Raw genomic sequence first — 13,367 nt, 5'->3', positions numbered from 1 at the left:
AGCTCTTGCTGTCTAGGGAGTGGGTTCGGTTTGGATGCAGGACAGCAGAGTTTTTCAGTTAGAAGAAAAAGACAATAAAGCTTACGACTTAATATGAACAGTATGTTACAGGAATGTCATTAATTCCGCGACAGTGGAAAAACCAACCACTTCATTGAAAGCAACTGGACTAGTTCAAATTTCTTTCTAAAAATCGTGAAGAAGGGATTATGCTTCCCCATGCCAAAGCGAGCCTCCTTTTCCTTACCGTAGCTAGCTTGAGAAGGAACCTCCCAGGGAAATTCTGCTGCTGCTTTACATTTCAGCGCTGCTTGATGATTTCTCCCATGAAGACACAGCCCACTGTTACCATTTCCACCCGAGTGCAAAAGGCCAGTAGATGCTCTGACAGCTAAATCAGTGTCTAACTCGCTAGGTTAAATCCTTGTGGCGCTGAACGGCCTTAGCTCAAGCTTGGTCCACACCTTCAGCCGACAACATTTCAAAAGAGGGTGCAAAGCACAAGACACCTTCCTTCTTGGTAAAAAGCACTACTTTAGGCTGTCGCTAATCCTCAGCAGAGATCAGTGGTGGTGCTGTAGATCTGAGCGCACGTTTTGTGCTACACTTTGAGATAGACACCTATCAGCACCAAAACCAAACGTTTAAGACCCAGGAGCAGTCTTAGGCGAGTGTGTTCTTAAACCCAAGAAGGGACGCATAAGTACGGTTACTATTCTTTACTGAAAGACTGCTTCACATATGCAGCGTGTCTGCAGCTAAGTTTCAAAGCCAGTCTATAGAACCGCACTAACAAAATGCAGTTCAGATTTGGTTTTCCCTTACCACACGGTCTAAACCAATTATTCTGACTCAACAAGCACAACGACAACTAAAACAATACCTGGTATGAGGATAACAGACTCTGGCATAACCCAGGAGACAAGAAGTTTAAAGTTTTCAGAATTAAGATGATCCAGAAATACACTGCCCATAGCACCAGATGGTCTTTACAGGGCCATTAGCAGTTACCAGATTTAGCAAGATGGATGGTAACATACTTTTATATTTAGGATTTAAGTCGACAATGTGATGCCTAAACTGCCTATCTTATTTCCAGGTATTCTCCATTAAGTAAAACACAATTCATTGCAGCAGTTCACCACCAACAAACATATTTGCCAAAAGAAACGGCAAACTCCCTATTCCCCCCACTTATTCTAAGTCAATCTGTGCATACGAAGGCACACCACATGCTACAGATCCGCTACCTCCAACAACACGCTTGACTCCCAGCAATGAATTAAACAATATTTTCGGTGCCACTTTGCCTAAAAGCACTCGCAAGCTACAGCTCGCAGGCGGGAGGACACGTTCTGCAGGTCAAACACAAGCAGGGGCAGGCCAAGTCCCACAACAGCTTCTAAAAGATGGTTAAATGCCACTCGAGGGCAGCTCACTGCTTGATGCTCATCGTCCCCGTGCCCAACGCTTTCTAGTGCAGAAGAGACGTTACAGGTAACCTGAAACACATCTCACAAACTGAAGTACTTCCTGACACAAAATGTAAGTCCTGGCACTTCGCAGTAGCACTCCAGAGTAAATCACCATTTTGTAACACGAGAAATGGAATTACATTTTTTAAATAACCGTGGGGTATATAAAAGATGTCAGAGTACTCTTACGCTCCTTCTGAACGACCTTTCCTATCCATGCTGATCTACAAACAGAGCTGACAACAGCTTATGCGGGTTTGCAAAACGCTATTATGTCAAGCCTGTCGTACATTCAGTACTTTTTCTTATAAACTATCTCAAACATGCAAGCTAAAACCAAGTAACCAAAGAGTCACCTTCAGCTATTTTCTACGCTCCCATTAGGTTTCAGCAAAACTAAACCTTTCCTACTTTCAAAGCATCACACACAGACGTTGCCTAGCGTGTAACTTACACCACACAATGCAACCGCATCAGCAGACCCTGCAATTAACTAGGGCACGAGAGTTTTTTTAAAGCGTGTTACATTTGCCCCTGCTGCATGCACTCCCTAACAAGATGGAAGAGAAGCTAAAATGCTGAGTCTCAGACACAGCTGCGTTAGCTGCAGCAGCAGCTAGGGTTACATTTGTTGACATTCAGGGCTAACCTTCTGAAGCTGCAAAGGTGATGCAGGCTCACCTCAGCTGCAGGGCCGTAACCTCCAGTCACCGGAGGCAGCAACATCCTTCCGGCCACGTGCTTTCACCACAGCTCAGCTGACAGAACCAAGAGCAACTCACAAACGTAAATACTAAATACTCTAAATACTTTTCTCTTATGGGTAACCAAGAATTGCTGTTGCACAGAGATTTTTTTTAGTGACCCTAGGCTATGACATCTGCAAATCTCTATATAATCCACAGCTTTGTAAGGTAAGTTTAATAACAAATACTAAACAATTGCAGAGTTGGAATTATCCTGCATCTGGCACAGTTGAACAGCTTGCATCTTTGGCTGCTCTTGGAGATCACCAGACCTGCACCTCTAACAGAGGAAGGAGCCCTGAGACCCAATTGCTTCAGGAAAAGGTTGATTCAAAACACAGCTATAGCTTAACAGCAAAGTCAGCGAGCTTGCAGGACACACTCGCACAACCCCTTCCAACAGCAGAGCTGTGGAGACACTCATAAACAACCTTGGCAAGGACAATGAACATTTTCTGCTGGCACAGGTATTTGCAAAGCCAGCACATGTGGTAAAACCATAGCTGTAGGACCTTAGCGCATGCTGCTCGTACACGAGCAGGCACTTTTTTTGCAGCAAAGGTAAAGCTTATTATGAATTTATGCTTACTTTAAAAAACAGCTGGCGATCGCAACCAAGCCAAACACACACAATGACAGACACGGTAAGTAAATGCAAAGTGCAGTTATAAGTTACAGAACCTCAAAGGAAACTGCCCCCCAGAACGTCAGTGTTACTGCCCTAACAAAACCACTTTAGTGCTGTGCTAATTCCTAGACAGTGAGCAGAATAAATACTTAAAATCTCTGCTTGTCAAAAGAGGGGAAGGTATCTGTAACCTCGCCCACAACAACACAGAAAAGCAAATAGAGTTGAGAGGCTCTTTTCATTAATAAGTATTTTTGTAAAGCAACCTAGAATACCACAATGACAAATACTGTATCAGCAAGTTGCAAAACGACTCACGCTTCAGGCAAAGTCAAACACGCCAGTTCATACTCACCTTGGCTCAATTTTAAGATGACCCAACCGACTTGGCTTGAAAGGGTTCAGAGAGTACTCACCCAGTCCCTAACAGAGCTGAAGGAGTACTAGCCTTCCTCCAGACGTGGTGACAAACAGCTGTGAAGAACGCTAGCTTCAAGTGGCTAGCAAAATTACTATCTCTTTGCCTTATAGAAGTGTATTTAAATCCTACCTTCACTAAAAAGGTAGGTAAGACCTGGAGGGCCTAGGCATAAGGAGAAAGCAGGTCAAGGCTTTTAAGAAGCACTGTAAAAAAAATACAGAATGTAGTAGCACAAAGGAACTGTGCAAGGGAAAATAATAAACGTGCCCAAATGTAGGGCCGTTGGTCACGAAACTGAAGAGCTGAATTATTTAACAGATAAAAAGTAATAAAAGTTTTGCCTAATTGCTAAAAAACCTCTGAATTAGAAAAATATTACAGACGCTAATTCTTGAGCTTCAGACACGTATTTTATGCTACAAAAAGCACAGAGGAGTTTTTGTTATGTTCTCTTAGCAGCATGTACCACGAGAGGTACATTGGGGAACATCTCCCGGCTTCTATCGTGACTGCATAAATACGACTACCCAACGTTTCCTAGTTGTACGATAGCTACACAATAAATATTGGATTGACGAAACAGAACATCAAAAAGATGGCAAAAAAATTCTGCAGTTTTGCAGTTCAACGAGAGTAAAATGGAAAATTGTACCACATTAACAAAAGAGACGACTTGCTCACAAGTGGTCTGGAAATAGCAAGCTCAGAGAAAAGTCTCTTAGCTGGGATCTCGAGGGCAACCTTGCCATTTACAAAAACTAAAAAACTGTTTTTCGGCAAGCAAAAAGAGATGTTGCACTCTCTCCTCGCAGTCTTCTCAATCAGCAGCTCAGCTCCTCCACAGCAGGGGAACAAGAACCAGCGCTAATTACCGGCTGGAGGAATAAATAACGCAGAGGAAGTGATGTGCCGCCAGCAGATGAAATGAAGGCAACGTGCGGTGTCCCAGCTCACACAGGCATTTATTTCATCCGCTTTAAAATCTTCTGTCCTGAGACAACGCTCACTGCTATTGTTTTTCCCCAACACTGTCATGACAGCAACAAAAATAGGAATAAAACGGTATAGCAGTCACATTCTGCAGTTTGTGGTACCGCTGACAGGACTGCCAGCCTAAATGGGAGAAAACCGTCAGTATCCCAGTTTAGAAAGTTCTTCCCCACCAGGATACGTTTTTTGCTTTGGGTGGCAGTAAAAAGCCAAGCTGTATCTTTCAACACCTGTTCTGCCAATACAATTTGATATTGATGCGACAGAGACAAAACCTCTGCAGTCAGTTACCAGCCCCTTCATTTCAAAGAATCTTTACACACAGTTTAAGCAACTCTTAACAGCTACAAATACTTAGCTCCAAGTGCTAACTTATTCCTACACCAGAAGGAGCAGGGAGATGCATATAAATATTAACACAATCACCTCAGCAGATTTCAAGATGTAATTCCGTCGATAAGAATTAAACCCATAAAGTCACACTTGCATAGCTAGCTCCCTATGGATGTTGTTTAATACATTTCAGAGTTTTATAAATTAGTATTTCCCTGCTTCAGGTTAACATGAACTAATTTACATTACTCAATAGCATATTCTAGGAACTCTTCAGCATGAGTTTCAAGATTTCCTCCCAAAATAAACCCGGCAGCTTGCAAGACTCCTTCTGCCCACTGCCTGCAGTCACTGCACGCCAAGAAAATCCCAGGCATAAATCAAACAATCATTTACAACTGGCCCACCTTCAAGACAGAAGCAGGTGAGAATGTAATGACTTAGGCATTGCTGCATAGAGTTTAAATTCCTCATCCTGCAACTGCTCTGCAGTCTCACATGGCTCTGTAAAACTCGCCCATCAGACAGAGGTGCTATCTGATCGGGACATTCAACGAGTGGCTTTCTGGTAACACCAGAAGCATAAGACCAATTAAAAGCATGTAGCAACTTATGCTGGTTTCTTCAAGGAAAATGTTTGGATTGTTCTCTTGTATACCAGCGGAGCACATCTACGTTACGAGTGTGCACTGGCATATGCACGTGTAAGAAAAATAAAAAAGCCAGCAGAAGCTTCAATCTACAAATCTGACAGCCAATATGAAAAAGCTCTGATGTGAAGCTTAACACGAACGGTTAAAGAAACATTTCAGGTAGAACTAATTATTGATTTCTCATGCCTGAATCTGCCTGCACGAGTTTAAAAGCCCGAGAGAGTCAAACTTCTCTGACATTTTCATTTGAATGATTAATAATCAAATAAAAAAAATAACCCCCAAAGTTAAGCTAGCCTCTTCTCCTCCTGTAGGGAAGCTGCTTAATAAGTGAACAATGCGAACACTCATCCCAATCATGCATCCACGCGAGTAACGCCTACCTAAATGGCTGGGGCAACCCAGCACTTCGGAGCACTTCTGGCCACATCCTGCAGATGAAAGCCCGGCGTTGGACACAGCAGCTCCCTCGCCCTCACGTGCTCGGCTCTCAGGGCACAGATGCAATTTTAACCCAGGTGCCCAGGCTCCTTACACCATACAGAAGCAGGATGGATATTTCAGCATGAAATGGCTGAGGAAATGGGTAGCACGCCAAGCCCAGCATTATCTCAAGTCAGTGCAATCAGCACAGAGCCATTAAGAAAGCTGTCCACAGGAAGGACTCCTAAATTCTACTCCCAGACTGCCTAACCCAGAAATGCAGAAAGCTTTTTGTTTCTGAGGATTCCCAGCCCAGAAACCTTCGGGGTGGGTGAGCCTATACTACCTGTACCTAGCAGCGCTGTTACTTGTTGTCAGTTTAATAACACAGCTGCTGATGGTGCCCTTTTTATAAGGCAGGATGGTAGCCCTGAAGGGAAAATACCACAGCTTAGTTCCTTCACTGGTCGGGCAATCTGTATCCGTATCTCCATCTCCTAGGACACTACACAAGCTGCAAGTCACGAGTGCTCTCTTCCAGACAGCGTCTGTTCACCTCTCCTATTTCACCCGGTTTAAAAAAAGGCACTAGATTTTAAAACAAACAAACAAAAACATAACGAAGCGGGGCTCTAAAGTTTAGTCATCAGGCACACGGGCAGAAAAGGGCAGGAAATGATAGGCTTTGGATGCTTGCTGTAAGCAACATCTAACATTAAACGAGCACAAAGTTCTGAAACCAAAGGCCAGAACCTGCACGTCTCCTTTCTTGGAGGGCAACATTTTCTTATCCATCCTCTTTCTGGCTCAGTGAATCATGCGTTCTTTTTCTGGATAGTAACACGGCCTCAACCAGGAGAACTGAAGATAACACACAGCTTGACGACTGGGATACTTGCCTGGGACGTGGAAGATGTAGGTTGATGGCTCCAGGCAAAACAGGAAGCTGAAGTAGGGTCTACCACATTCTGAACAAACGCTTTAACTAATAGTTTTTAAAAAGCAGCAGCACCTCCTCTTGCAAGAGCCTCCTAAAGCTGTTGCTGTATTTTGGAGGAGACTGACTCTGCAGCTCACATCGGGTACGATCAGAGAATTCCCACCCGACCAAAACCCCAGGACCTACAGTTAAATAATATTCAGCAAGCTGACAATCGTGAGCTAGGCATCCTGCTGATCATCCCTCCTGCGGTTAGGGGGGAAAAAAAAAAAGAGAGGGGGTAAAAGGCTGGGTAAAGCGATAAGGGGGATAGTGAGGGGCCGAGGGGGTAACTAGGGGAGTAACTAGGCAGTTGCGGGGGGTTGCTGGGGGGGGTAACTAAGGGCAGTAACTAAGTGGTTGAGGGGGTAACTAGGGGGGTACGGGGGTGGCTGGAGCGTGATTAAGGGAATAAAGGGGGAAAGTAAGGCGCTGAAGGGCGGGTAACTAAGGGGGTAAGGAGGTGGCTAGAGCCATTGAGCCTGCTCTGAAACCCCCAGGAAAACATCATGCAAAACTAAAGAGGTATTATTATAATGTACTATGATGCAATAAAACTGACACACTTAGCTACTGACTTCAGCAATCTCAGTCACAGCAATTAATTTAAGAGTCACTTACCTTTTCTTGTACACATCTGGATAAATAGTGCAATCCTCTTTCCCTTCTCATTTTGCCGCCTCCACTACTCATTCCTGAGGACAGACCATTGGATGCGGCAGTACCGAAGTTGTAGCTGGTCACATTTCTCGTAGTTTCACATTTCACACCGCTCACATTTCTGTAGCTGGTCACACAACAGTACAGAAGTTGGGAGAAAAAAAAAGAGAAAAAAAACTTAGACAATTTTTTTCAAGACATTATAGCTGTTATTAGTCCTAGAATTGAAACCTGCTAACCAGAAAAAACGAAAGCTGTCTCACACGTTGCTAAATGCTGGTAAATACTTGATGTTCTAAATCGGAAAATCTTTATTAACAGCAGCAATGAAAAGGACATACATAAGCGCACCATTCATATGGGAACAATGACTAAGCCAGAAGACCTGAAATAGAAGAGCTGATTTAGATTGCTATTTTCCAACGCTTCCTTTAAACAGGACTGGTTCTCTGATTCTGCGATGAACATGCATCTTTGCAGGGATATAAAAGAACAACTCACGAAAATATAGAAAGAGTGCTCATATGCACTTTTTCACACACGGGACACGCTGCCAACAGCTATGATAGAACAGAGAGGCCGTAGACTTGTGTGGCAAGGTAATACAGCATAAGCTTCAGAAGCAGCTCTGGCTTTCATGTGGCCATCAGCAGCAACAGCAGAGGTGTTTGGGTGTGCCAACATTCCAGTCTTTTCAGACATGAATAGAGATCCCTTTTGGAAGGCACACAAAGGCATTTTTCTGTTACTTAGAAAAGCCTAGACCAAAACCAGAAAGATTTCCTCATCTCAGTGGAAACAGGGAAAAAAATATCCCAAACCAGAAGTGAAATAGGGAATAGCACTAATAAAAGCACTATGGCAAGAAAATGAAGTCTGCCTGGAAAAACTGTGACATCAAAGCTTATCTTGCAGCCAATCAGGAAGTACAAAAGTGCATTAGATCACACTGGAAGACACCAGCTCAAACTTCCAGAAGACTGAGGAGGAGAACTGGTCTAAACTTGTCAAATACTTGACAACAGCCTGCTTAGCACTCTGACTGCATAGAGGAAGACAGATCCCTAAGGCATATGCTCAGACTTTTCTCTAATCCAAACTGTCAATCAATTAGAACACTGAAAAAAAGTCTTACATCAGAATAGGTCTTTATTCGGACAAGTATCGTTTGCCCATAATAGCCCATATTCCTCTTTCTGTTAACACCTGTCAGCTTCAAGGGGGCAAAGACAATTGTCAGCCTTCAAGCAAGTCTGATCTGCAATTGGACTCAGGCTTAAAATAAATAAATAAAATATATATATAGATGTATACACACACACACACACACACATATATATATAGCATTGGTGGGCCAGAGATTTACTGAATATTCCAACTCAGCTGTCCAAAGGGACTCTTGCCAGCAGATCATTGTGGTGCTCCTGCTCCAGAACATGGCACCCAACAGAGACCAGCACCACAAAAAACACTACCACCACTACCTACTCTACAAACAAAAGGTAGGGCACTGCAATGGACTGTGTCAACAAAATCAAAAGCAGTATGAGTTTTCTGGATCTCCTTCCTACATGGAGAAGTAGAAAGGAGTGCTAACAAAGATAATTCAGAACAGTTTGAAAAAAACATAATTAAAACCCAGCAGCTGTTTGCACCTGTACCAGAACCTTAAAGCCAGTCGCTTCCACCCCTAAAAAGGCGGTGGTTGTGAAGTCGAACTTTTAGATGCCAAGACAAAAACGTTGAGTTCTTTCTGCAAGCCAAAGAATGCCCACGGTCACATAAGAATTGCTTGGCAGATGAGCAGAGTCAGCAAAATTCCCCGCTACTGTTCTTGGAAAAGAGCAACCCCCTAAAAAGGTAGGGTGCAAAATGTCCTAACTCAAGCGTTATTACCCCAAACACCATTTGCCCAGAAGGGAAAGCCATCAATATTATCTGGAGGATAACTCATCCTAACCCTAACCAACTAACTCATTAATTAACATCCTAAACCAAGAAAGCAGTATAACACAAAGCAGTCTCCTCAAGAAGAAGTTCAGTTAATTCTTCTGGATTTAGTTTTTTTATTTTAGAGATGAGTTAGCATTTGGCCTCAAATGATTCTAAACAACACAGGGTCTTCATGTGAACTCAGAGCAAACAATTAACTTCATCATGAAAGGAGCACTAAAAATAAATAAATACTAATAAATCTTCTTCCAGGTTTTTGCTTAAAAAATAAAGAAAAAAACCTGTGACTCACTTCGCCTACTTTACCTTCTAAAGAATACTTCAGAAAGAATCATTCCATGAGGACAGAGCTTTCAAACTCCCAGCAATTAACTAGCTAAAACTAATAGCTTTTCCCCTAGGGAACATTAAGAGGGACAAGTTGTTTTGTTATAAATAAACTGACATACAAACTATGAAATAGCTGTCACAGCAAAATTTGTAACACTAAAGATTTAGTTAAACTACAAAACGATCCCTATTTCCTAGAGAAGGAAAAAATTAGGCCTCCAAAAGCACACAGCCTTTCCGTGGATACAGCATTATAGCATGCCTTGTTTCCCATCTTCACATCCTACTCAGAAGATAAACTTGGCATAAAAAGTGGTGGTGTATCAGTCATGTATCAGTCATTTTATTATTGTTCATCTTCATTCTTTTCATAAAAGCAACAATTTTCTCAAAGTTACACTGGTCTTCAAACACAATCTGGACTTCGCTGTTCCCTCAAAATACAAAATTTTCCTTGCATTTCCCATTCCTTTTACTGACAACTGTCACCACCTTTCCAAAAAGGCAAGCATGCAGACTGTACTGAAAAGGAGATTTCTTTCTTCCTTCAAGTAAGTTTTAAATGAATAAATGTCATACCTTCCACATTGTTCTGCTTGCTGTTTCACAGGCGAATTCTTCTTTCTCTTCCACTGCAAGTTAAATTTATTTCAAGATTTACATGAATAGATACAGAATACACAAAGTACCCAAAACCACTTATGTGTTGTTGTTTTTTAAATTTATTTATTTTTAATTTTATAGCACTGAATACGCCTCACCTACTTAACCTTGTTCCCTAATTCAGCATTGTGGGTACAGTTCAGTTAAACTTTGGGGCTAAAGTGAGCATCACTGCTTCACTCAGCACTGAGGACAAACTGATAGAACACTAAATCAAATTTGTCAAATTCTCTACCAAAGAAAGTAATTATTTTAAACAACATGACAAAAATTGTGTACATGTGGGGCCGAGTTTACCAGCCCCGTAAAAGGGACATACTTTTCTGTTTTCTATCATTTCTTATCAACAAGCAAGCAAAAAAAAACAACAAAAAAAGTAAATTAGATATCCCAGGAACTTCAAAGCTGTTAACTACACTGTCTAGTGCCCAGGCACCTTCAGAGCTTAGTGATCAGAGACGGAGGGTTTGGTGGGCTGTAATTCTGATCACAAGCACACAAAACAGATCTATTTCAGTACTTCTACAAACTGACTTATTGACAAAAGTTGTAGGGGGAAGGATGAGAAAAACAGCCGGTAGGGATCAGAATCAGAGGTATAACCTCATGTTAAAATCGCCTCCATCGCTTTCGTGTCTCCCCAACTGCGTCACAGAGAGACAATTCACATTAAAGCACAGAGCCTTCTGCAGAGCGGGCATCACATTGAAAACAAACTGAAATCAATTGACAAATGCTCTAAGCAAGCTATTTACCCAAAGTTCATCCTGTTCTGTTACGGGCATTTGCACGGTTCATATGGCTACAAAGTTATCAGCTACAATAAATAATATTAATCAATATAATATTATAATAAATAACATAATAAACGCACATGTATAGCGTCTATCAGTTTGCCTATTTATCAAATCATTACAATTTTTTCCCCGATAAGTTGCTGTTAATTTGATCTGCGTTGGATGTGCAGCATCCGTTCTCTGTGCAGAATCCCCCAGATATCCCCAAGCACCTCTTTGCTCTGGCACACTGCTTCAATAAACCTACTGGAAAACACCCAGAGATAACAGGCAATAGCAAAGTTGGAAAACCATCTCCGCTGATTATTAATTCACCTGTAAGGTTTATCAGTTACCTACGCAGCGTCGGCACACGCGAGATACGACACTTTCAACATTAACGTGTTGCTGAAGCCCGAGGTTTCAATGTTTGCTCTGTAAGCGTGGGGAATGTTTTATTGCCCTTCCAGGCCAGCTTTAGATGGACTAGACTGATTGTCAATATACGGTGTAAGGGACTTGGCACTTCTGCGAGTGATAAAAACCTAACTGAGCAGCTATCCATGCATAGTGCTCCCTCGGCTTTGCATACGATACTCAGTTACGTTGCTGATTTCATAGCGGAGAGGTTTTGGCTGAACGAACACGTGCAGAGGGCGTCTGCAGAGCACCTCTCTGGGCGCCTGACATTTCTTCGCAATGAGCTGCTGGCAGGGATCTCAGCGTGTCCCCCCTCCAGCACGGGGATTTTCACACCCTGAATTTACAGAATTTGCATTCACCGTCAACCCACCGGACCCTCCCGCACGAAGGAGAAGTAAAGCCTGGCAGGTAACGTGCAGAGAATTTACGAGGGGGCGAGGCGGGGTGCAGGGAGTGGGGAAAGCCCTGGAGGTCCTGAGGGCAGTGGGCTGGGGATGAAAGGGAGGGTGAGGAGGGGGGTAAAAGGCTGGGTAAAGCGATAAGGGGGATAGTGAGGGGCCGAGGGGGTAACTAGGGGGGTAACTAGGCAGTTGCGGGGGGTTGCTGGGGGGGGTAACTAAGGGCAGTAACTAAGTGGTTGAGGGGGTAACTAGGGGGGTACGGGGGTGGCTGGAGCGTGATTAAGGGAATAAAGGGGGAAAGTAAGGCGCTAAGGAGGTAGGCAGGGGGTGATTAAGGGGATCAGTAAGGGGCCGAGGGGATAACTGAGGGGGGTTAGTAAGGGGTTGAGGGGGTAACTAGGCAGTTGAGGGAGTAGCTAAGGGGATAAGGAGGTGGGTAGGGGGTGATTAAGGGAATAAAGAGGAAGTTGAGGGGGTCAGGAAGGGGCTGAAGGCGTAACTAAGGGGGGTTAGTAAAGGGTTGGGGGGGTAACTGGAGGGGTAACTGGGGGGGTAACTGCACAGTTGAGCGGGTAACTAAGGGGATAAGGAGGTGGGTACAGGGCAATTAAAGGGATAAAGGGGCGGGTGAGGGGGTCAGGAAGGGGCTGAGCGATAAGTACACGGGCAACCGAGGCGCTGTGGGGCAGGGCCCGCTGCGTGGGGGCCGCTCCTCACCTGCCTAAACCGGGGGTAGGGGGCCCTCGCGGCGCCCCAACGGTGGCGCCGCCTCTTCATCTTGCTGCCAGCCGCAGCAACTTCTCCTCCTCCTCCTCCTCCTCCTCCTCCTCCTCCAAGCGCTCCGGCTCCGGCTCCGGCTCCGGCTCCGGCTCCCGCTCCGGCGCGGCCGCACCGCCACCGCCGCCGCCTCCGCCGCACCCGCCGCCGGCCGAGCCCTCCGCGGCCGTTCCGCCGCCGGCCGTTGGGCCGCCCGAGGCCATGCCGCCGCGCCCCTCGCTCTGTGCCGTCACACGCCCCCCGCCCGGTCCCGGTCCCGGTCCCGGTCCCGGTCCCGTCCCGTCCCTCGCCCTCCCCGCTCCGCCGCTCGCCTCACGCGGCCAATTGGGGCAGGCGATGGCGGCTCCCGTCAGCGCGGTGCGCGCCGCGCGTCACCCGCCCGCGACGGCCCCGGCCCCGGCCCCGGCCCCGGCCTCGCGAGAGGGGAGGGAGGGGAGGGAGGGGAGGAGGAGGCGGGGCCGCGCGGGAAAGCGCGAAGTGAGGGGACGGGGACGGGGACGGGGAGGGGAGCGGGGCGGGGCTGCCTCACCTCAGGGATGGCGGCCTCGGGGAGCGGCCGCCAGAAGAAAAGCCGGCCCGGACAGCACGAGAACGGGGCTAAAAGACGGCCGCGGAGCCTCCCCGCCCCGTGGTGCCGAAGGCTGGGGTGCAGCAGCACCGCGCCGGGGGTGGGACAGCGCCACAACCCCACAGTGCTCGTCAAAAAAGCCCCCCACCGATAACCAGTAACCCCCAC

The 13,367-nt window shown here is 45.5% G+C and overlaps 1 protein-coding gene across 1 annotated transcript in view; it reads right to left on the bottom strand.

Moving 5' to 3' along the window:
* LOC137851190 (uncharacterized) overlaps positions 1-12,834 on the bottom strand; it is a 158,475-nt gene extending 145,641 nt beyond the window's left edge. The window contains exons 1-3 of the mRNA XM_068672101.1: positions 12,637-12,834; positions 10,171-10,223; positions 7,270-7,435 (exon numbers count right to left, since the gene is read on the bottom strand). Of these exons, the coding sequence (XP_068528202.1) occupies positions 7,270-7,435; positions 10,171-10,223; positions 12,637-12,834 (417 nt within the window). The remainder of the gene's footprint in view (positions 1-7,269; positions 7,436-10,170; positions 10,224-12,636) is intronic.
* Positions 12,835-13,367: the final 533 nt, after the last annotated feature.

This window comes from Anas acuta, chromosome 2 (genome assembly GCF_963932015.1).
Source record: "Anas acuta chromosome 2, bAnaAcu1.1, whole genome shotgun sequence".
Lineage (NCBI taxonomy): Eukaryota > Metazoa > Chordata > Aves > Anseriformes > Anatidae > Anas > Anas acuta.
The sequence above is the reverse complement of the archived record's forward strand: the minus strand, read 5'-3'. Positions and strand labels throughout refer to the sequence as shown.